This window comes from Argentina silus (genome assembly GCF_951799395.1).
Source record: "Argentina silus genome assembly, chromosome: 1".
In the NCBI taxonomy this organism is placed as follows: Eukaryota; Metazoa; Chordata; class Actinopteri; order Argentiniformes; family Argentinidae; genus Argentina; species Argentina silus.
In genome coordinates, this window is record NC_139655.1 from 24763339 (window position 1) to 24788338 (window position 25000).

Below are 25000 nucleotides of genomic sequence, written 5' to 3' on the forward strand. Positions count from 1 at the left end.
TTGATTTGTATTTGTAAAAAAACAACAAAACAAGGCATGTCATCAAACAGTGTTACGTGATTGACTGCAAAGATTTCTTTTTATTTCAGTGTATAAAGCCATGCATTTGTGGATAATTCTGTAAACAAATATAGAGAAATCCACAGACTGTGTGTGTGTGTGTGTGTGTGTGTGTGTGTGTGTGTGTGTGTGTGTGTGTGTGTGTGTGTGTCTGTCTGTGTCTGTGTGTCTGTGTGTGTCTGTAATCACAGTAATGTAATCCGCAAATGCAAATTCAACAGTTCTCAAAAGTATTGTGCTGAAAGGATTGTATATCAACATATCAACACAACACATTATAACTTTGGAGAGATGTTTGTCACTGCTTTCATTTTTTTCACAAATATCTTTATATATTTACAAATAATTTTGCATTTAAATATTGAAAGAAAATACAAATCAGAAGGTGTTTGTTTGTGGATAGTAACTTATATTGTGCTCCTTTTATTTACTATAATATTGTCAGTAATCTATCTCCATCGACTTGTGCATACTGTGCATACTGTGTGTGTGTGTGTGTGTGTGTGTGTGTGTGTGTGTGTGTGTGTGTGTGTGTGTGTGTGTGTGTGTGTGTGTGTGTGTGTGTGCACGTGCATGTGCATATGTGTGTTCCCCGTATGTGGGTTTTTGTGTATGTACTGTATGTTTGTGTATGTTGCGTATGCTTGCATGATTTAGATTCTCTCTCTGCTCATCATTGTGCTCATTTGCGCATCTCTAACCATGCATATGGATTAGACAAAGGAATAGTTACAAACACAGACACATAAGTACACTTGAACTTTCACCCTGGTACTGAACAGCCTATACTGTAAGTGTGCAGACTTTGTGTCCAGACCAGCAATAACACCCAGATACAACTATGGAGGTAATATCAACAGAACAGGGAAGGCTGCTGGAGGCAGAAATGGGAGGCAGGCTAATTGTAATGCATGGAATGGAATGGAATGAGGAATGTTATCAAACATGTGTCTGATACCATTGCTCATTCTGTTCCACGCATTACAAAAAGCCTGTCCTCCGATTTCTACCTACACCACTGCAACAGAACCCATACTGTACAAACTTACTGTACATCCTGACATACAGTATAGCTCTCTCCATTAATATACAATATCCAGATATTATTGAATATACAGTACACATCAAATAAAAGTGGGAAGGGCAGCAGCTAACAATGACCAACAGTCAGTCTTATCAGTGTGTGTGTGTGTGTGTGTGTGTGTGTGTGTGTGTGTGTGTGTGTGTGTGTGTGTGTGTGTGTGTGTGTGATTTCCATACAGACACTAAGCTCTTTATAGATTAAAGCAGGAAGTAGTGGCCATAACCAAAGTAGAGGGTTTTGTGGAAAGAGCCAGACTTAAAGGCAAACACACTCATACACAAACTGCTCTCAAAGGAGGTGGGTGTTGGGACCCTCTGATCAGCTGTTCCTCCTGTCCGTCAGGCTAATCTGAACATCCCAATGGGAGCTCTGCGTCCGGGGGCGGGACATCCTGTGAAGAGGCGAGAGGATACACAAGACACAGAGGAGGTGAGACTTGCATTACAAACAAATGTTTTATAAACATATGAATTCAGGTTACTAAGTAACCAGATTAGCCATCTCTATCTATTGCATACACTACACAGAAAATCATGTAAATTGATATTTTGGCTTAACTATCTCTTTAAAGCTATTCTCCGCAAGTGGGAATTGGCTGGCCCACCATTCCGGGTACACAAAGTGCAAAACAAGGCATTGCTCTTGTAAAAGTAACCAGGGAGATAGTTTATCAACTGGACAACTGTGAATAGTTCAGGTTTATAGCGAAACTCTTGGGAGATAGCAGTGTATAAGGTTATCTAAGTGCAGTATGCATCTTCCTTGCTGCTCTGTAACCTCAAACCTAACCTTGTTGAGACCAGGCTTTCCTAGGGTTATACTAGCATGTAGGAGGAGGGTTCTTGGAATGTAATGAAATTGTGAGCACATTTTCCCCATTGCTCCGTCCAGTTCAATCCAAGCCAGATCAGCTAATCAACAACTCTCCACACCTCCAAAGGAGGCTTGAGAACAATGTAATTTGGAGGTATGGCTACGCGAGGCTACCTTAAACCATACTATGATTTGACTAACTAATTGTTTAAGGGCAGTCCCTAAGCAAAACTGTCCCACTTACTTTTACAAGAGCAAAACCACACCTAGCCAATTTGCAACTGCAAAGGGCAGCTTTGAGAGCCATAAACAATGTAGTCCCATTCTCTCCCATTCTCTCATACAAACAAGAACTGTCAACTGCTAGATATTTGATTGATTGATTGATTGACAGGCCCCACCAGACCTTCCCCAAGCCACACCCCTGTCATCACCAGAGGAGAAGAAGGCGTTGCCAGGCTCGGTGAAACTTCCTGGTCCAGCCGTCAACCTATCAGAGCTGCAGAACGTCAAGAGTGAACTACGATGGGTTACCAAGGACTAAGATAAAGGTACAAACACACACATGCTCATGCACACGCACAGACACACACATCCAGCTAACTATCCCAACTATTTTTAAATGTAACCTTTCGTAGAGAACTGGGTGATTAGCTAAGACTAATGGTTTATCTAGGATAGCTAGCCCAAATATTTCTTGACTTTGACTTTGAGCCTGATATAATGTTGACTAATATTATACAAGCCTTAAACCAAAGGGTACCGTATATACCTGTGACAATAAATTAGACTATAGTAGACTACTTTGTAAATGAAATATAGAAATTCAGACAAACTGACTGCATTGACTTTGAAAACACTGATTAGTGGGTGTGATAATGGTGGTATCCTGGGGTACATTAAAGAATATTGTGGAACAAAAACACTGAATTAAAACCACTTTAATCCTGTGGTGTCGTAACAGCATGTAGTGTTGAAATTTCACCACAGGGAGTCAGTGTGGGCTGTGTCGGCTTTTGTTTGGGGTCAAGAGTGTGTCTGCATGCCTGTGTGTGTGTGGGCAGGAGAGGGTGAGTCAGGCTCTATTTATAGTGTGTGTGTGTGTGTGTGTGTGTGTGTGTGTGTGTGTGTGTGTGTATGTGTGTGTACATGCGCGTGTGTGTGTGTGTATCTGTGTGTGTGTGTGCATGCGTGTGCGCGTGAATGCGTGCGTGTCTGTGAGGACAGCTGAGGGCCCGTCTGTGCTGTGACTTTCTCAGTGGGACACTTAACCACAAACCAAACAGTCAGGCCTGTGCCCTGCCCAAACCATCTGGGTGTGTGTGTAGGAGAGAGGGAGGGTGAGGGTGAGACAACGTGTGTGTGTGTACATCTACAAGAAAGATGACTTTGCCCTCTCCTTGTCCCCTTGGCCCTAATGTTCCTCTGCATCTTAGTTTGGGTCAATAATGCTTGTGTAAAGCCCGAAGGCTCTTTTAACCATGAGTTTGAAATAGCCTTCGACAAATACCATGCAGTGTGAAAAGCCCTTCTGTTTCTGTCTATGACTTGCAGGTTTCCCAGGAGAAGGAGCAGAGAGGAGGGCCAGTTTCTATAAGGACTCAGACTATCCCACAGCTTCAGATAAAACTACCAACTACCAACTCCACTTACAAACAACAACAACAACCAACCACAACCCAGCACCTACAACGACCGAAACAACTACACCCACGAACCAACCGACCAACAGCCAACCAACAATCAAGAACCAACTACTATAACATCCAATCAACTGAGGCCTCATTACAACATGCAGCGAGACACCCAGTTTTGTTTCAGAAACATTCTGTCCACACTTATAATGGTTACCAAATCATTACAAAGTACTACCATTCACAGCTTCATAGCAATAACCTTTTTGTTACATTATACAGCTTCCAGTCATGTTGATGATGTTTGAGTTGTTTTGTGTTGCTTTTATCTTCGGAATTTGCACATATCACTGTCTTGTCATCCAGATGGTTGCTTTAGGAGCTGGTGAGTTTCTCTAGTGACGGTTGCAATAAATTATATCTTGGTTCTAAATGTCAGGGACAAAAGGTCTTTTCTCAGACTCGCCTGAAGGTAGAGATACACTATCGGAAGCTACGCATAGAAACCCTGACAGTGATGGATATCAAACATGAAATGTCATTGCAATACAGCATGTGAGAGTACACTCTACAGAAATGAATACAAAGACACTAAAGGAATGTACACACATATAACGGGCTGCTGTAAAGAGTTACAAAGAGCATTTGAATTGTGTCTGTAGAGCTGTAGGACTGTGTGTGTGTGTGTGTGTGTGTGTGTGTGTGTGTGTGTGTGTGTGTGCTTAGTAGGGGTTTCAGGGACAGCTGTGTGTGTGTGTCTGGAGTCTCATTGATCCTGTCCTAAACCCCCAGAATCCTTTCTGATGCAGGGTGGAAAGTTAGAGGAATGTGTGACTCTCATCCACTCCATACCCCCTTTATCTCTCCCTCCATCATTGTACACTCATCACATTACACACACACACACACACACACACACACACACACACACACACAAACACAGCCATGCCCATTGTAAGCAAAAACAGTGGGCAGCTGTAGCTATATTTAGTCTCCATCAAGTCACAGTGTAAAAAGTTGATAGTGAACACAGACAACACTCTCTCTATGTAAACTTAAAAATGGGATAATGACCTTCACCAGACATGTTGACAAGTCAATACGGTATATTTACCACCTCACTAACACCCCCCCCACACACACACACACACACACACACACACAAACATCTATTTCCAGTCACAGGTCTCTGAGCCAGCAGCTATTCAGAGAAGATGATGAGCCAGATTCACAAGGCTGTGTGTGTGTGTGTGCCTGTTTGTGTGTGTGTGTGTGTGCATGTGCATGTGTATGTGTCTCTCAGTCAGGCAGTAGTAAATCACACAGCAGTTCAACATTAATCAGACAAACGTCAATCAGTGTGTGTGCGTGCACGCTTGATTGCGTGTGTTAGTGTGTTTCTACGTGCCTGTGCGCATGCATGTGTGTGTGTGTGTGTGTGTGTGTGTGTGTGTGTGTGTGTGTGTATCAGTGTGTTTCTGTGTGCCTGTGTGCATGCATGTGTGTCTCTCAGTCTGACAGTTAGACAGTAGTAAATCACACAGCAGCTCAACATTAATCAGACAAACGTAAACACACTAGACACCCTGGAGCCTGATATCCCTAACCCCTTCCCCTCTCTATCCCTCTACCCCTCTCTCTACCCCTCTCTCTACCCCTCTCTCTACCCCTCTATCATTTCTAACCCTTCCTGTATCTTTCTTTACCTCCTTATATCATCTGTTCATCACAACATGAGACAGTAAACAAGCATACACAGTTATGGAACAGCGTAGGTAGTTTTGTTGGTTCAGATGACTTGTCAAAAGGCACAATGGCCAGGTTCCCTCTGGTTGTCAGTTCATTCCTGTCGCATTGTGTGTGTGTGTGTGTGTGTGTGTGTGTGTGTGTGTGTGTGTGTGTGTGTGTTTGTGTCGCCCTCTAGTCATGTTTCTATTCCTGTAGTCATGGCGATGGGGTACAGATAGGCGCTGTGGCAACCGTGTTCTGGAATCTTCGGTGCTGAGTAACAGCTGTATTTACCACACTGAGTTCATCCAAAGGGACACTCTGTGTGTGTATGTGTGCGTGAGTGTGTGTGCACACGGGCCTCTGTGTATGTGTGTGCATGAATGTGTGTGTGTGTGTGTGTGTGTGTGTGTGTGTGTGTGTGTGTGTGTGTGTGTGTGTGTGTGTGTGTGTGTGTGTGTGTATGCGTTTGTCCCCTAAAGTTTGAGATACTCCCTCCTGGACAGAGAGGAAAGGGCAGCGCACAAACACACAGAAAAACAGGACGGTGTGTGTTTGTGGGTCTAGAGGCGGGACGGTGTGTGTGTGTGTGTGTGTGTGTGTGTGTGTGTGTGTGTGTGTGTGTGTGTGTGTGTGTGTGTGTGTGTGTGTGTGTGTGTATTGGGGGCGGCTAGTTAACCTTCTGATCAGAGTGCTAACGTGTCAGATGCCAGCTGCCGCTGAGAGAGACACACAGAGAGACAGAGACGGAGGGACCTGGACACAGAGGACTACACTCTTTATTTTCCTCTTCTTCTTCTCTCTTTCCCTGTCCTCTTTTATCCCCTCATTTTCTTCTCTCTCCTGCTTTATCCCCCTACTTTCCCTAACAGCCCTTCTCTTTCCAAATCTCTCATTCTCTCTCCTACTGTTTTCTGTACCTCTCCATCACCCCTCTTGACCACCCCCCCCTCTCTCTTTCTCCTTCTGTCTGCCCCCCCCCAACCATCCTTGACTTTCCTTTCTTCAACCTGTCGTTTGCAATTCTAAACTAACTCAATTATCTCCCCAGCCTCCTCTTTCCTTCTGCATCTCTCCCCTTTTCTCACCTTCTCTCCCTCCCTCTCTTTCCTCTGGATGGAGAGTTATTCTCTCCTCTTCAGTTCCACTCAGGGGGCGGAGTTTCTCTCAGGGTTCCGACGCCTGCGTAATGAAAGGAGGATGTGTGACGTCGTCCTGGAGACCGGGGGCGTGTCTTTCCCTTGTCACCGCGTCCTATTGGCCAGTTCCAGTGAATACTTCTGGGCTTTGTTTGGGGAGAACACAATGGAGCGGTTAGCGCCCACCGTTAGCCTCCAAGCGCTAACACCTGAGGGACTAGAGATCATACTGGACTTCCTGTACTCTGGCTGGCTCAGCCTATCACCAGCCACCCTGCCCGTTGTCTTGGAGACGGCCAGGTACCTGCAGGTGCATGCGGCGGTGTTGCTATGTGAGCGCTTCTTTAGAGACGGGCTGTCCCCAAGCACCTGCTGTCGCTATGCCAACCTGGCAGAGTGCCACGCCCTTCCTGATGCGTTCACGGCTGCCAATCACACCATTGCCATGGAGATGGGCAGGTTGCTATGGGAGGACAGGGAGGGGCTTCTGGAGCTTAACGTCCAATCACTGAAAGCCGTGCTGGAGGCGGAGGAGATTCCAAATGTTAGTGAGGCGGAGCTGGTGAGGCTGGCTCTGGATTGGTTGACAGCGAATGGGCCACTCCCTTTGGTCCACTCCAACTTGCTGCTCAGCCGTCTACGCTTTGGATTGGTCTGTCCTTCTGACCTATCACAACTAAGCCACTCCCACCCAGCAATGGCCACGCCTCTAATAAGGAGTCAAGTGACACGAGCGATGGAATATCATGGGCTCGGCTCTGCTCGCCCAATCAGACAGAGCCGACAGTCCTCCCTCAGAGCATCAGCCAATCAAGTGCTGCTGGTGGGGGGAGGGGCCAGCCCGGATTGTCCAGAGCAGCAGATTCTAACCTTTGACCTGAGAAACAGGACGTTTTCATCCCTGAGTGCAGGTCTCCCACGGCGACTGCAGAATCACTGTGTGTGCTCCGTGGGAGGTTTCCTGTTTGTGATTGGTGGAGATGAGGCACTGGGTGGGACCGAGGAAAATGAAGGGAAACCTGTCACCATGACGACAACCAATCGTGTGTGGCAATATGACCCTCGTTTTGCATGCTGGGAGGAGGCAGAGCCCATGCTGGAGAGGCGAGCCCAGTTCACCTGTTGCATTATCGACAACATTATATATGCTATTGGGGGCCGACAAACAAACTCCAACACATACACACTCTCCGACACACACACTTCTTTGGCATATGTGGAGTATTACGACATGACAACAGGCTCATGGAGGAAAAGAGTGTCTCTGCCACGTCCACTTTATGGCCACGCTTCAGCTGTATTGGAGAACGTCATATATGTGTCTGGTGGTATCCCTGGCAACCAGGGTAGTAACCAGGGTGGTAACCAAGGTGGTCACCAGGGCAGTTTCTGTGGTGATCAGAGTAAGGGCAGCAAGGAGGTTCACTTCCTGGACGTTAGCGTGAGAGCCAGGTCCTGGGAGAAGAGAGCTCCGATGTCCATCGCCAGATTCGCTCACCGCATGGCAACAGTTGCCGAGCATGTCTACGCCCTGCTGGGAATGTATGAACCCTTCTGCGACATTGAGCGATACGATTCGTTGGCAGACCAATGGACCCGCCTCCGGCCACTCCTCATTGGCTCGTTTAGCTACGGACTGATGACCACGCCCTCAGGAACCCTACTGCTGTTCGGAGGCAGGAAGTGGAGCGAGGGACAGGAAGTGACCGTGGCGAGTGTTTTAGAATACAACACGGAGAGAGACCGCTGGAGAGAGATTTGTCAGCTACCGAGACCACTGACTGGGACTGAGTGTACACTACTAACCCTGCCAGCATAAAACACACACACACACACACACACACACACACACACACACATACACACACACTCACACGGAGCGAGAGGAAGCCAGCTGAAGAGAGATCTGTCGGACTGCGAAGAGAAGACATAGAGGGAAAGATAGACGCAGAATCAGTCACAGAATCTGTTTGAAGTTTAGTTTTACTGGTGCTGCTATATTATGAATTAATTATGAATATAACATATTTGTAATACCAAAAATATATGTGTGTACATTTGTGTCCAGAGAGGGTAGGAAGATTAGGGAAGAGAGAGGGGGAGAGGTAAAGAGATGGGGTGGAGAATGTTTTTGAAATGTTTTCCAAACTACTTCCTAAATATTTTATGAAGGTTTGTAAATGAAAGTAAGATTCCTAGATTCTTCCATGTAAACAAGTTAAAAGTCACTTTGATTCATTATTCAATTCAAGATTCAATATTATTATAATTCAAGCATTGTGAATAACATGAACAGAGGAGAGGAGAGGAGAGGAGAGGAGGAGGAGGAGGAGGAGAGGAGAGGAGGAGGAGGAGGAGGAGGAAGGACTGAGAGAAGGAGTGCATTACAGTAGTGGCCTCTCCTCACTCCCTCTCAACTGCACTGATCTAGTATAACAGGATACAAACAGAACACTCAAAAAGGGCTCTGACTAGAATCACACAGGGTTCTTTGGATGAAAAGTGTTCTAGGTAGGAACCTACTCCTCCATCAAGAAGAGTGTAGGTTAAAGCAACATGTTGGAACAGGATATACTGTAAGTGTTGGTACTGCTGTGTTTCTGAATCATGTGAGAGATATTTACTGAACATGAGTGGTAGTCAGTGAGCTGTAGTCTACACACACTATACACTCAACCACACAATTGTGTTTGAATCCGCTTTGTTTGAATAGAATGCCGTGTTCATATCAACTTAGTTTCAATTGTCTGAATCTGTTGTTTGCATCAACGCTTTGGATCGACTGTTTTTCAATCAGCTGTAAATTGAATAACTTAAAAAAAGAAATTATTTTGGGCAAAACAGAATTGGCCATTGTTGCATGTGTGGAACAATATGAAAGGCACATACGCAATGGTTATTTTAACTCTAAGTTATTTGCGTAAAGCTTTCTGTTGGTTGATTTTGATACTCTCCAAGTGGGAAATCGAGTATAATTCTTAAACAAGTTTCCAATTGCACCGTAATTCAGAGATGATGTCATAAGCTTCAGTGAATCAAACCTTCCAAATGGCTGAACAGGGTCCACAGCCCACATGGCATGGACATTGAATGTCTGTTCTGCTATTTTTAGTTCAAGGGTTCTGTCACCTCAAATTCAACTGTATACAACCAGATCAGATCAGTTCAGCAGAGTGATAAATGTGTGAATAACTGAGTGTTACCCTTAACAGAATTGTCTGAATAAACAATTCAAGTTATTATTGGGACTATTAAGTATTAATGATTAGTGTTGATTACTTTTTTGCGTATGCACATACGCATGAGTGTGGGTAAGTGTGCACGTGTGTATTTGTTAGGGTGCATCTTTGGGTCTCATGGGCGACTTGTCTCCCACTTGGAATTTAATTGTATTAAAACACACACAGGCGCGCACACACACACACACACACACACACACACACACACACCTCCTGATGACAGACGGCGGCAGAGCAGCCGGCAGAGTTCACCCCCTCTTAATTCAACTAAGACGAACCAAAACACAACCTTCATTCAAACAACTGAACTTTATTGACTCCAGTTCTGGTGACATATTAACATAACAGATAGTATAATAATATGTTAATAAATATATAATCAGCATAATCTATAAACATAAACTGACTTTACACAGACAGTATTGCAAAAAGATGATAATCTATAGCACTATGATGTCACTATTAAGATATTAATAACATATGAGTTCTATAACATAAAGATAATAGACAGTACCTTTAACTGAGAGAGTACTTTATCTATTGATATATGATAGCTTTATAACACATGCCACTACAACCAACCACGGGCAGCAGCATATAGAGAGAACTGTGTGTGTGTGTGTGTGTGTGTGTGTGTGTGTGTGTGTGTGTGTGTGTGTGTGTGTGTGTGTGTACGATTGCTTTAGATTTGTGCAGCGTCTCCGAGTATAGAGTTCATTTGGCAGCAGCGGTACAAAGAGTAAATTACAGTTCTATATCTCACATTTTATATGAGCAGTTCTATAACTCACATTTCTACAGTATGTGGCATGCAGTATGCAGTAACAATGGTCTCCTCTCCTGGTCCTGGAGAGCTGCAGGGTGTGCCGGCATTAGTTCCAGCCTGGTAGTAACAGGTCTGACTCCAATCTTAGTAGAATCAGGTGTGTTGGTGCTGGGCAGGAACTAAAGCCTGCACACCCTGTGCTGTAGCTCTCCAGGGCCACAAGTTGAGACTGCCATCGTAGAAGAGACCTGTGCTTATTAATGTTTCTCTCAAGCAAATATATTGAGCAGAGATACACGGTCAGACCTGCCTGCACACACAACAGTGTATATTATCATACACAGCATACACTAGATATAAGGCTAGATATGATGTATATTACACTGGCTATAAGAGTGGATATTGTATAATCATATAATCATATAATAAGAGTGGATATGAGACTGTATATTCTGTATCTTACACTGTACAACGGCCAGAACACAACCATTCAGTCAGTATAAATATGGCACATAAATAAGCAAGATATATAGAGATATAAATATGACCAATCAGAGATCAGAGCGAGGCTGTTCTGTAACCCCATTGGAGGAGGCGGTTCCATCGACTGTTTCAAATAGTCCAATCAGGTTCAAGAGTCTGTGTGCACAGTATGAGCGATGGTTGACAGTACTGAGTCTATAGTCTGTTTAATGAATCCTGGAAAGTTATTCTAAAGAATGAGATGAATTACTGTCGATAATAATGAATTAAAGGAATGAAAAATACATTTCTAAAGATATCCGCTTTCAGCGTCACTCTTGAAACGTGTTGATTTCACTTGCAATTCAAACATGGCAGCCATTATTTTAATGACAGTATCGATGTTCGTCCCTTGTGTCCCTTGTGAACACAGTTTGCTGATTCGCTGAGATACGACTGGGTCATATGAGTTGTGTCTGAATAAGATGCTCTGGAAATGATGTGTTCTGACTTCCAACTTCATGGGAACTGAAGCCAGATATTTTTAGAAACTTCAGAATTGGTTAAACTCACTTTCTGGGATTGCTGGGACTGGAGAGTGTGTTGTGTTCTGTGTGTGTGTGTGTATCAGACATGAGTCTCGATGTAGGAGTGTGTGTGAGAGAGTGAGGGAGTGTGGTGGGTGGGCTCTGACTCAGGCGTTGCGACTGGCTCCTGAGAGAAGAGCTCCTGATAGGCTTTCTTCCACTCCTGGAACTCTGCCGACGATAGCTGTGGATTGGCCAACAGCCTGTCAATCAGAGCTAGCTCTCCCTCCCTGTCCTATAGAGATGCAGAAACACAGGAGGGGCGGGTCACTCTCTACCACTTTCAAACACACGCAACACACCAACATACACTGTAGATAATTACACACATTCAACATAAAAACACCACGCATCCACACATGCCGATTGAGTGCGGCACTAACTCCTCCTACCCCAGCAAACCTATGCACTATCCAACAGGCAACAGCAGTGACAGCCAAAGCTACATCACATATCAAAAAAGCCACAGACCCTGGCAAGACAGCAACACACCTCGACAACATCACCATTCCCATAGCAATAGAGTCACACACCCTAGCGGCAAAGCCACACACCCCCGGCAACAACATATAGCAAGAAAGCCATACACCCCGTCAACAAAGCCACACAACCCGACGACATAATCATGCCCATAGCAACAGAGCCACACACCTCGGTGACAAAACCAGACAGACAGACAGACTCAGCCCAGACATCTGGGTCCAAACAGCCCAACTAAACCAGACAGGACAGACAGACAGAGACACAAAGATACCTGCAGATACCTTCAGAGTGTGTGTGTGTGTGTGTGTGTGTGTGTGTGTGTGTGTGTGTGTGTGTGTGTGTGTGTGTGTGTGTGTGTGTGTGTGTGTATATGTGTATGTGTGCGTGTGCGTGTGTGTATGTGTATGAGTATATATGTGTGCATGTACCTTTAGTGTGGAGGTCAGTATTCGGAGGCGGTGTAGCCGGTCATTGAGCTGAGGGTCGGCAGATCGTCTGAGGAAGGACTGTCTGAACTCTGTCTCACCTCTCACCTCTGACCCCCGACCCAGAGGACACACCCCGCCCTGCTCACACGCACGGAACAGGTCACCCAGGGACGCACCCTCACAACCACCTGCAGACAGAGAGAGAGGGTAAGTTACACACACACACACAAGTTCAGCTTTTGTGGTTTTATCCCAAACACAGATTTAATATGATTGGATAGATGAAAGCAAATGGTGGGACTATTCCTTACATCTATTCAGATGTCCCTTACATTATGTTGTGTGAAGGAAAGGGTGAAGCAATTTTCGGGAATTAAAACATGTAACAGTACTACCACTAGGGGGAAGCAGCACACTTAGAAACACTTACATTACTTGAGTGATCTGTTTCAAGCATTGGGAATATCAATGTGATAGCTTTATAGTTTGGGGTAAGCTGTGTGTGTGTGTGTGTGTGTGTGTGTGTGTGTGTGTGTGTGTGTGTGTGTGTGTGTGTGTGTGTGTGTGTGTGTGTGTGTGTGTGTGTGTGTGTAAGTGTGTGTAAGTGTTATAAACTCACCAGTGTGTGAGTGCTGTTCATCTCTAGCGTCTCTAGAAGAGGTTGTGAGGATCGTGTGTAGGTTGCTGTCTCGAGGCAGTGTATAGCTGCGGGGTTTCCCTCCCTGGGTTGCCATGGTAATGAGTCTCTGAGTTGCTGTTGGATACGGGACATTCCGCTGTGCAGGGAGAGTGTAAACTCCACCCACAGCCATCGTCCCAACTCCTGTCCCTGGCTCAGCGAATACGGCATCTTCTGCAAAGAAAATAAACAATAATAGACTTTATTTCTCAATGATCATAATATGATGAACAATCATAGGCCCCAGTCAAGTTATTAAGTGTCACCTGCAACTGTGCTGACGTGAAAACGATGTTTACCAATAGATGTGAAATCCATACAAATAGTACCTCTCCCTCTCTACTTCAACCAGTTTTATCCAATTCTAAAATCATTATGGGTAAAAAAAATAATAAGTGACACCTTTAACCAACAGTTTATCTCCGCAGGCTCTCTGTTTGAAACCCTGTTAAGATTGATAGCTGTCCCTCTGATTGATAGCCTGATAGCCGCCCCTCTGGCTAACAATATACACTAACTGAACACTTTATTAGGAACACCTGTATACCTGCTCATGGTGGAGGTGGTGTCATGGTGTGGGGAATGTTTTCTTAGCACACTTTGGGCCTGTTAATACCAATCAATCATCGCTTCAATACCACAGCCTATTTGAGTATTGTTGCTGACCATGTGCATCCCTTCATGGCCACAATTTACCCATCTTCTATTGGCTACTTCCAGCATGATAATGCACCATGTCACAAAGCAAAAGTCGTCTCAAACTGGTTTCAGGAACATGACAATGAGTTCAGTGTTCTTCAGTGGCCTTCCCAGTCACAGGATCAGAATCCAATAGAACACCTTTGGGATTTGGTAGAACGGGAGATTTACAGCTTGAAAGTGCACCTGAAAAATCTGCAGGAATTGCATGATGAAATCATGTCATCATGGACCAGAATCTCAAAGGAATGTTTCCAACATCTTGTGGAATCAATACCATGAAGAACTGAGGCTGTTTTGAGAGCAAAGGGTGTTCCTAATAAAGTGTGTGTATATATCCTTATCTTCTCCATCTGTTGTGTTTCTACCAAGGATGTGTTTGATTTGTTATGTAAGATTAATGTTAAAAAGTCTACAGGGGTTGACATGCTTGATTGGTTAGGACCAGTCAGCCTGTAATTGGTTTCAAAATTACCTGCAGAATAAGACTCAATGTATTTCAGTTGATGTAAGTTCTGTCTAGTTTTCTGAATATTATTCATAAAGATGGTCCGCAATTTTGATTCTAGGTCCACTGCTGTTTACCATTTACATATAAAGTGTTGGTTTGTCCATGAGCAATTGTAAATTACATGATACTGTTGTCTACTCTTGTGCCCAGTCAGCTCAGCAGGCCATTCTTGACCTTCAACATTGTTTTGATTCTATAAAGATTGCTTGTTGATCCTAAGTTGGTGCTGAATGAGGACAAAACCTTTATTTATGTTTAGGTTTTTCTTTAGATCCCGTAATATTGATTACAATGATCTGCATATTTGTACCCTGAAAGAAGCCCAAATTGAACAAGTCCCTCATTATAAGTACCTGGGCATTTGGATTGATGATAAACTGATCAATAATTTGAAAATTAAAATGTTTTTTTTGTATAGAAATAAGTCCTGCTTCACCTTTGAGAATAAGAGGAAGATTGTCCAGGAGATGCTCCTCCCTGTCCACGACTATGGTGGCACAATTTACATGCATGCAGGCAGCCTCAGTTCTTAAACCATTTTATTTCTAAGGATAGTTTCCACACCCACCATTGTCTTCTCTATGAGTCTTTGACCTCAAGAAGGGCTTATCATTGGAATTTATTGATATATAAAACAGTTTTTTTAAAACTCACATTTTACTTCACATCGTTGCTTTTATGGCAGACATAAAGACATTAGTTGAGGGTAAACTTGGGTAAAACTGGGTAAACTTTGGTTTCTGTCCCCTGAGTACTTAGAATGCCTTCAAAATGTACAGTTTAAGACCTTGATAATGTACATGTTTTAATTGATTATATTGTGTACATTGACTACATAATTGATACAGTATGTAATTAATTAACTGAATTATGTTTGTAATTCTGAATGTTCACTTATGAGTGTTTCATGTTTGTAAGCAGGGCTCCTCCGAAAAAGAGACCTCTGTCTCAGTAGACGCCTAAATAAAGGTTTAATAATAATCTGCTGTGGTCCAAATGTGAATATAATTCGATATAAATTGCTGTTTTAACTGGACTGACCCTTTAAAAAGCCTCAGCCAGTCTGTTACCTAGTGGTCCTGTCTGTAGATAGTGCAGCCCTGCCTCTGTCAGGGGGGTCTCAATCAGGTCCTGCCAGGAGCGTCGCTGAGACGAAGAGGAACGACCAGGGGAGCCTGTCTCACTGCCCCCTGCAGGGCTGGAACGATACTGCAGGAGAGAAAGTTACTTTATTAATCCCGATGGGAAGTCTGCTAACACAGCCAAAACACACATACAATTTAAGAAACAATACAATAGCAATGAATGTGTAGAATACAACAAACATACATACCTCTACAGGATCACAGCGGTACTGCACATCACTGCTGGTGCTGCCTCCTGCTAGTCTGCCGCTGTTGGTACTGCTGCCCCCCTTAGGCCCAGAATGGTACTGCGGCTCACCAATGCCCCCTGCAGGATCACAGAGGAAGTCCTCCTGAGAGGAGCGGGAGCGAGACGTTTCCGTGGACGACAGACGAGTGTTCCTGCCTTCTACGTACGCACTCATCTGAGAGAAACAGAGAGAGGGGGAGGGGGTGAGAGAGAGAGAGACTGGGGAGTGTAATGAAGAGAGAAAATTGGCAGCAGCACAACATAATCATCTGGTGTTTGTGAGACTTAGGATAGATGTCTGTGACTCACTGATGGCGGCCGAGGGTAAGTGTCGTAGGGAGGCGGGGGGCTGTCCTGTTTGGGACTGGAGGGAGCTTCGTCCTCATGTTCACTCTCACTCCAGTAGTCTGCAGAAAAACATATGCACACTAACAAAATCAGAGCCTGAGATATAAGTGAGTGTAAGCAAGTGGCGTGTGTGTTTGTGTATAGTGTGTGAATAGTAGTGTGTGTGTGTGTGTGTGTGTGTGTGTGTGTGTGTGTGTGTGTGTGTATGTGTGTGGTGTCTTACCCTGCTCCTGGCGTATCCTCTCTCTCTCTGCGTACCCCGTGGCGGCCATATTCAAACGGCTCAGCCACCTGCAGGCCACGTACACAGGAAACAGGTAGCAGGAAGCAGGAAGAGATAAGCACCCATCCATCCCCTCAAAAGAAGATGTTGCCCTGACCACTGATATTCTAGCCAGTAGATAGGCAACTTAGATAAGCATTTACTCTTAATCAACATCATCAAAGTGTATCTCTATTCTAATTTTTATTTTTGCTTTGTGAATTTGCATGTAAAGAAAACTGTCACACAACAAACAGGGCCATATGGCCCTTATCATTCTGTGTCATGTGACTTGCCTGTTCATGTCGTCCACTCCATCTGCGGCGAAGTAGAAGCTCTTGACCTTCGGATGGCACGCTTTAAATGCACTGCAGAGAGAAAGACAGTTAAACAGACACGCACACACACCTCTATGCACATACACACTGCCATTACCTTCATGAATACTCACTACTTCTTGCGACACTCGCTCGCCCGATCAATCTTGAACTCTGGGAGACTGACAAACCCCTCTGCCTTCTCATCCTGGAGAGAGAGAGAGAGAGAGAGAGAACAGAAGGAAAAGGGGGAAGGGGGGAGGTTAGATGAAGATAGAGAGGTGTGATGAGACAGGAAGGGGGGGCCTTCACCATCCTTCTTCTTCCCTTTGCCGAACTACACATAAACACACACCCACTCTCGTGCACACACACACACACACACACACACACACACACACACACACACACACACAGTCTCACCTCCTCGTTCATGTACCAGTAGAGACAGGTGTCCTTCAGGACAAACCAGTACTTCTTCCATTTCTGAGAGAAGTAACCCTTGGCATCTCTCTTCCTCCAGAGCCAACCCTCACAGTCCCCTCGACCCAGAGCCTTACAGGACACACGCCTACGACTGAGGGAGGTTAGGCCACGACCTGGAGGGACAGGGAGGCAGAGAGAGAGAGAATGAGAGATTCCATACATTCATTTTGTATGTCTTGTATTGTAAATGTTTTGTATTTTTTGGCAATATTTACATTTGTAATTCATTCCAATCAAGCTCCCTGAATTTAAATGAGTTGAATTGAGAAAGAGAGAGAAAGAGAGAGAGAGGGGAGGGGGGGATGCTTTTGACCTCTACTTAAGCTCTTTTCCAACAGTTCAAAAAGAGCCCATTAAAAAGGATGATACAGCAATACTGTGCCCCATAGGTACTTCACCAATTAAATGGAGGGAAGGAGGGTGGGAAGGGGTGGGAATTCTATGTGTTATTTGTTTTATGTGGTTTGTATGTGATTTTTTTTTATGATGTTCCAAACTGTTGATTTTGGCAAGCCTAAGGTTTTGTCTATGTTTTTTCAGATTTTTCAGTTAATAATGGCTTCCTTGACTTCCATTGACACCTCTTTGGTCCTCATGTTGACAGACACCAATAGCAGACTCCAAAGGCAAATATAAAGCTTAGAATCAATACTAGACATTGACAGCTCTCTTATGCCTGCACAAATGATGTGACAGAACACACCTGACTTACCAGAAACACCTGTCAAGCCAATTGTCCCATTACTTTGGGGTGCCCTGGGCTACGCATAAGAAGTGTGTTCTGAATGGTGAAACCAATATGTACACAAATACCATCAAATAAAAGCTGATAATCTCTACTTTAAGCTCATATCAATATTGTTTGATTTCAAACCCAAACCTTTGGAGGGTAGGGCCAAAAGAAGAGAAAATTCTTCACTGTCCCATTACTTACACAGGGCACTGTATCACCCCAAACCAACATGTTTATATGCAAACCGAGTCCATTTTAGAAAGCGTTTTTTCCAGACCAAAACAGTGTTCGTGAATGAAATATTTCTATTGCTACCGATTATACTGAACATAGTCATTATAACCATTAAGAAGCTTTTAGAAAGCTTGAATGTTACATACTGGACCTTTAACTGTGTATCAGATGCCAACCTAGATAGATCCCCCTAGGAAAATACTCATTATCTACTACACTCACTGAACACTTTATTAGGAACACTACTAATACTGGGTAGGGCCTCCCTTTGCTCTCAAAACAGCCTCCATTCTTCGTGGCATTGATTCCACAAGATGTTGGAAACATCCCTTTGAGATTCTGGTCCATGATGACATGATTGCATCACGCAGTTCCTGCAGATTTTTCAGGTGAATCTCCCGTTCTACCAAATCCCAAAGGTGTTCTATTGGATTCTGATCCGGTGACTGGGAAGGCCACTGAAGAACACTGAACTCATTGTCATGTTCATGAAACCAGTTTGAGAAGACTTTTGTTTTGTGACATGGTGCATTATCATGCTTGAAGTAGCCATTAGAAGATGGGTAAATTGTGGCCATGAAGGGATGCACATGGTCAGCAACAATACTCAAATAGGCTGTGGCATTCAAGCGATGATTGATTGGTATTAAACCTTTATTAACAGGCCCAAAGTGTGCCAAGAAAACATTGCCCACACCATTACACCACCTCCACCATGAGAAGGTGTACAGGTGTTCCTAATAAAGTGTTACATAAAATATAATGTATCAATCCTGAAGTATTTTTCTTTTTACTCGTATGCATCAATCATATTAAAGATATACTTTGTTAATTCAACCTTTATTTTAAAGGCCATAGACTGATAAAGAATTTTATCTGATCATTCTGTTTTTGTCCTTTTTGTTTTGTTTTTCAATTGAGTTTGAAGGGTTGCCCATCTCGCCCAAGCCATGGAGATTTAATTTATCATTGTTATCTAATCAATAATTCACTATGTGTGTTACCATCACTTGGTCCTCTGTCAGATAGACAACTTAAACATGAAATATAGTTCTATAAATACCTATGCTACTGAATTATTAATTAAAAAAACAAAGCAAAAATATGTAGAACAAGGAGAAATGGCCAGTGAATTGTTGGCTTGGCAGATAGAAAAAAGAATCAGAAAGAAACAATTCTAAAAATAAGAAAAGCAGATGGAAGTGTAAGAATGGGTGACCTCTCCAGATTAATGAGACTTTTAGGTCATATTATAGTGATCTTTATACATCTTGTTTTCAGTCAAATTCAGAAACACTTCATACCTTTTTAGAAAATATTCCTTTGCCAACTCTGACAGAGGAAGAGAGGTTAAGCTTAGAACAACCCATATCTGTGGACGAAATATTGAAAGCTATGGGCCTACTCCAAAATGGGAAGGCTCCTGAGTTGGAAGAGTTTCCCATCAAGTTGTATAGGCAATGCTCTGAACGTTTAATGAGCTATTATCTCCCCATGATTAACACCTGTCTGGAAAAAAAGCAACTTTCCCAATCCTTATGTGTAGCAGCCATTACTCTGTTGACAAAAAAAAACATTACTCTGTTGATAAAGACCACTTGTGCACCTCCTACAGGCCAATTTTGCTTCTTGACGTGGACGATAAAAATGATTGCTAAAGCCCTAACTCAGCGGCTGGAAGAGGAAATAACTAATTTCATACATATGGACCAGACTGGTTTTGTCCAGGGTTGTTTTTCTTCAGACAATTTATGTAAATATTTCAATATTCTTTCCCATATTAATGATCTTGGCAATCCCTATGTTTAAACAGCATTCGACAGAGTTGAATGGAAGGACCTCATGTCTGTATTAGCAAAAGTTACCTTTGGTCCAATTTTTACATCTTGGATTCAAACACTCCAATTGCAGTAGTTAGGACTCTCAATACTCCACTCCCTTTTTGTTGTCACGTGGTACAAGGCAGGGTTGTCCGGCCTCACCTGGATTGTTTGCTCTGGCCGTAGAACCTCTAGCAGTGTTGATCAGGTCACATAAAAGCATTAGGGGTATTCAAATTATAATGAAAATGATGTAATGTCTTTGTATGCTGATGATATTTTACTCTAATGCACAATTGCACAGATTAAGCAATGGCTTTACAACACATCAGGTTAATGAGCTAAAATAGAAGCTTCTTATGTTTTCCACTATGGGTTGAAATATCTGCCCTATATTGGTTTAAAGGATGTTAAAAAGATTACATGTAACTCAGTCATTTTTAACATCCTTCAAATATGGAGACAGTCTAACAAGATATTGGGTTATAAATAATCTCTTTCTCCTTTACCCCCCCCCCCCCAAAAAAAAATCCCCGGTTTTTTATCCTCTTTTAACACATTTAAACCGTGGTATGACTTTTCCAAAATTAAAATGTTGAATTTCAATCAATTACAGAACAAATATGGCATTCCCCCTACTCATGTATTTAGATTTCTTCAAGTTAGACATATGGTACATTTTAAACAAGGATGGAGCCCACACCTTCTATTGATGTATTACTTAATAATTAAAAACAACACTAAATGTATTTCTAAGATATATATATGGTATTTCTGTAAACACTGATAGTATCAGACAGAAATAGGAGCACCGTCCACAATCGGAGTTAGATAGTAAAGAATGGTTTCATTTTTGTATGAAAATCTACAACTGTTAATCTCAGACACAAACTATTACAGTGCAACAGTTAAAAACGAATCAAACTGACGTTGTACAACAGTTGTGAGAGTATCGTTTTTTTAATGTTTTTCTAAAGGTCCAAACACAAATGCTGGAGCTCTGTAGCTTTTGCAATCTTGGATTGACATTGTTTTAGTCAAATGTTGTTTGAAATTAACAGTTTATTAGATATTATTAGGTGATGGTTATTTTTCAATGTTGACTCAAGGTTGTCAATTGATGCTCATCATCTAACATTGCTACATGATTGCATATGGGTGAAAAGTTTATTTAACAGTAGCCTTGGTATGATGGTGTTACCACATTCTACCACAAGCAGCCTCATATAGTGCATGGCTTCTTGGGCAAAATAATTTGTTTTATTTGAATTTGTTTATAGAATCTATTGACATGATTTGACGGAAATTGTATTTGTGTTTGTAGTAGTCCATTTGTGGGTTTTTCTTTTGTCTTTGCAGCAACCCAGACCCTCCACTGTCAGAGACAACACACCCTATTCATATGTCTTGTATGCGTAATTGTATTTTGTGTTTTTGAAAAATGAAAGAAATATATAATAAAACAATTTAAAAAGAGGATGGAAATGGGGGTGGGGTATAATGATGAGGGAGGAAAGTGGAGAGGGGGAGATCATGAGGGCGGGAGGGGGAGATCATGAAGGAGGGAATAGCCTAAGTGATACAGAGTGAATGAGAATGAGCAGCTCAAGATAGACAGTAAATGACTGATGATCCTCTCACCTTTACTCTTCCTCCTGGTCTTGGATGCAAGGGAGGAGGACTGCTGGTATGTCTGAGAGAGGGGGGGGCAGGAATAGAAGGAGAGAGCGAGATAGCAATGGGGAAGGGGAAAGAGAGAGAAGGGGGAGAGGCAGAGCAGGAGAGATAGAGCCAGGGGAGGAGAAAGAAAGATAGAGGGAAAGAGAGGGAGAGGGAGAGGGAGAGGAAGAGAGAGGCAGAGGACGAGAGAGAGCCAGAGGAGGAGAGAGAGAGATAGAGGGAAAGAGAGGGAGAGGAATAGAGAGGAAGAGAGAGAGACAGAGGAGGAGAGAGAGTGTCAGGATGAATCAGCGGACTCTGTTCACTGCACAAATTCATGGGATATAAGAGATGACAGATCTCGGTGAGAGGAGGAGAGAGGTGGGGGTGGCAAAACACTACACACACACACACACACACACACACACACACACACACACACACACACACACACACACACAGGGGAGTAGAGGTAAAAGTCACCCTCACTGAGGACTCCAACACCCAGTAGCACCTCTCACACCTCTAAACATAGAACAGAGAGAGAAGGACCAGAGAGAGAGAGAGAGAGAGAGAGAGAGAGAGAGGCCCAGGGTGTAGTCAGGATTGAATGTAACATTCATTCAGATTGAAGATCAAATTTCTATCTGTGATGTTTTAACCTTTATAACCTCCTGATTAAGCCCCTGGTCAGACAGGGCCAGAGACCAACAGTGATGTCACAGCCTTACACGTGTCAAAGCTGGAGTCTGGCCAATCCTTACCCTGCGCTCAGCATGACAGATGACAGAGTCCCGCCCACACCCACTGACTGACCATCTGCCATACTTGCTTCCATATGCACACAGAGACACACACACACACACACACACACACACACACACACACACACAAACTACACACGCCGTTGAGACAAAATTACAGTACACAAGGGCATGCAGTCAAAACCTGTTAGGTCACTGCAGACCAAGCTAATATGACCTCGAATCATGCTAGAAAAAATATACACTATATGCTTAAAAAATATACTTTTGTGAAGCAAAATTTGCAAAACAAACAAAACAAGACAATGTTTTCTACAAAACAAGACAATGTTTTCTACAAAACAAGACAATGTTTTCTACAAAACAAGACAATGTTTTCTACTTTGTCATTATGTTCAATGCAGTTTCAGTGATTTTTAATGTGCATATAGTATGCTGGTCTTTAGGACCAAATTGAGGACACTTACATGGTAGTGGGAGGCTGGGTCTATGGGTGTGACTTCCCTCCGATTGGACTGAAGGACATAATGGGAGGGGCTCTGACTGTGGTGGCTCCGCCTCTTGGTGCGTCTGCCTGTGTCGTTGTTCTGTTTGCCAGTGTCACGCTTCTGGCTCCTCCCAGTGTGGGCGGAGTAGTCTTCAGAGCCTGCCCTCTCCTCTCCACCAGACAATCCCACGTAGCGCAGCAGAGACGTTTCTACGGAACACCGAATCACAAGACACTGATCAAACCTAAGTCCTCAATCACAATATACAGTACCACTTTGTCATACTTAGCGGAATACATCTGTGTGTGTGTGTGTGTGTGTGTGTGTGTGTGTGTGTGTGTGTGTGTGTGTGTGTGTGTGTGTGTGTGTGTGTGTGTGTGTGTGTGTAACAGAGATGGTTCGGTGGACTACTGTGCGCTTGCTTGATGAATAACCCGGCTCAACACCTGAGCTTAGACTTGAGCTCGATGGGCAGGACCACCTGGGTTCCCATCCTCTGCTCCAACCCTCTCCTCCCCTGGTTGCCAGGCAGCAGCCAATGGGAGGTGACACATTCAGCAGAGCTGCTGTCAGCGTTTCCATAGCAACAGTGTGAGTGATTCAGGTGGAGGTCAGGAAGAACGTTTCTGTTTCTGCCTCTTCCACTCTTCCTCGCCTCTCTCTTTCTCTCACTCCCTCTCTACATTTTTCCCTCCCTGTCTCTCTCTACATCTTTCTATCCTTTTACTGTACATCTATCTCGCTCTACCTCTTTTTCTCTTTTTCTCTCTCTGTCTCTCCATGTCTTCCACTCTCTCTTTCATCCCTAACCCTATGCCTTCCCCTCTCTCTCTGTAATACCGCCTGGCAGAGTGAGAGGGAGTGTGTTGATCTCAACATAATACAGAGAGACAGAGACATTTAACAGAATCTAGCAGGCGCCCAGAGAGACAACAAACACACACACACACACACACACATACACACACACACATACACACACACACATACACACACACACACATACACGAACTCACCTCGGCGGTTCTCTCTGTTCAGCTTGGCTGGATCCTCATAATCGCCCACCCAGTTACACTCGGCAGGCATGGAGATAGGCCTCAGCCTGCCTGCAAACACACACACACACACACACACACACACACACACACACACACACACACACACACACACTTTTAAACCCAGCTGACACACCGGCACTTGTCTGCAGAACTGCAGTGCGATTACTTTGTTTTCCGTTGCTGCTCAGGCTTGTTTTTTTAAGGGTTGTTTTTTTTACTGTATCTGAGAACAGAGCTAGCTTCTGTATTTATTTGAGGACAGACAACCTGGTCCATACGCTTGGAAATGATAGAACACGATCCCTTGATGAAACAGCACTTCTCCTGATAACAATTAAGATGGTGATTGTGATGAAAGAAACAACAACAGAGTACTCACACAATCTCTCACACACACACACACCCTGAGAGAGTACCGTAGGTGGGCGTGGTGCAGTAGATAGGCTCCTCCTCCTCTTGTCGGCGAGACTCCTGATCCAAGAAGGAGTTGGGGGACTCGGAGCGCTTGGAGAGAGCAACAACGCTGTGGTTACGAGATGCCTCATCGCCAGACAAGGTCCCCGTCTCATCTCTATGGCAACAACAAAAGCAGTATTTACATCAAAGAAAACACACAAAACAAACAAAGATACATAAACAAACACTGATCAGATATGAATCAGCAATGGAATAGCTCCACCTTGCCCTCTGACAGATAGGATAGAGTTTTAGCCATATTGCTAACGTATACTTATATCAAAGCCTCTTTCTCTGCTTATGCAATGATCTCAAATCAAGGTTCTGAGGTGAACCTTTGATACCTGGCATTACATGCACACACACACACACACACACACACACACACACACACACCTGGGTGTGTATGGCTCAGCTGGAGGTGGGGGAATGAAGAGCTCTTGAAGGGCTGAGCTTTTAGTGGGTGTGCTTGAAGGTGTGGCTGAGCCGCTGCCAGGACTCCTGGTTGGCTGCAGAGACACAGCGGGAGGGGGAGGGGTTATTAAGGTTCTTATTAATAGATTCCTTACACTTTTCTCCTCTCTTCTGTTCCCCCATGGCTCCCAATGGCCTATTATTACCACTAGCTGCTGCAATAGTAACTGAACTGAACACAAAGGGCCAGGCTCATCAATGGTACTAGAAACTAG

General features: G+C 43.7%; 3 protein-coding genes across 5 annotated transcripts in view; 2 read left to right on the plus strand and 1 right to left on the minus strand.

Moving 5' to 3' along the window:
• The window catches only part of smpx (small muscle protein X-linked), a 9146-nt gene extending 5078 nt beyond the window's left edge, over positions 1–4068 (plus strand). For 2 of the 3 annotated variants that reach the window (XM_083670651.1, XM_083670650.1), the window contains exons 4-6: positions 1487–1573; positions 2352–2508; positions 3512–4066. In XM_083670651.1, coding sequence (XP_083526777.1) covers positions 1487–1573; positions 2352–2501 — 237 coding nt within the window. In that variant the 3' untranslated portion in view covers positions 2502–2508; positions 3512–4066. Of the gene's footprint in view, positions 1–1486; positions 1574–2351; positions 2509–3511 lie in introns of all 3 variants that reach the window. The other variant, XM_083670652.1, reaches the window with a different exon arrangement.
• A 2367-nt stretch (positions 4069–6435) lies between these two features.
• klhl34 (kelch-like family member 34) lies at positions 6436–8277 on the plus strand (the record flags this gene model as incomplete). Its single annotated transcript, XM_083678077.1, has 1 exon — positions 6436–8277. One exon carries the CDS (start codon positions 6436–6438, stop codon positions 8275–8277), a length of 1842 nt encoding a protein of 613 aa, XP_083534203.1.
• A 3275-nt stretch (positions 8278–11552) lies between these two features.
• Positions 11553–25000, minus strand: part of cnksr2a (connector enhancer of kinase suppressor of Ras 2a) — a gene marked incomplete at both ends in the record, with an annotated part of 25459 nt that continues 12011 nt past the window's right edge. The window contains 15 exons of the mRNA XM_083670602.1: positions 11553–11747; positions 12424–12611; positions 13043–13276; positions 15383–15521; positions 15646–15861; positions 15996–16093; positions 16258–16325; positions 16593–16664; positions 16748–16821; positions 17037–17212; positions 21528–21579; positions 22777–23006; positions 23814–23903; positions 24272–24426; positions 24708–24820. Of these exons, the coding sequence (XP_083526728.1) occupies positions 11553–11747; positions 12424–12611; positions 13043–13276; positions 15383–15521; positions 15646–15861; positions 15996–16093; positions 16258–16325; positions 16593–16664; positions 16748–16821; positions 17037–17212; positions 21528–21579; positions 22777–23006; positions 23814–23903; positions 24272–24426; positions 24708–24820 (2100 nt within the window). The remainder of the gene's footprint in view (positions 11748–12423; positions 12612–13042; positions 13277–15382; positions 15522–15645; positions 15862–15995; positions 16094–16257; positions 16326–16592; positions 16665–16747; positions 16822–17036; positions 17213–21527; positions 21580–22776; positions 23007–23813; positions 23904–24271; positions 24427–24707; positions 24821–25000) is intronic.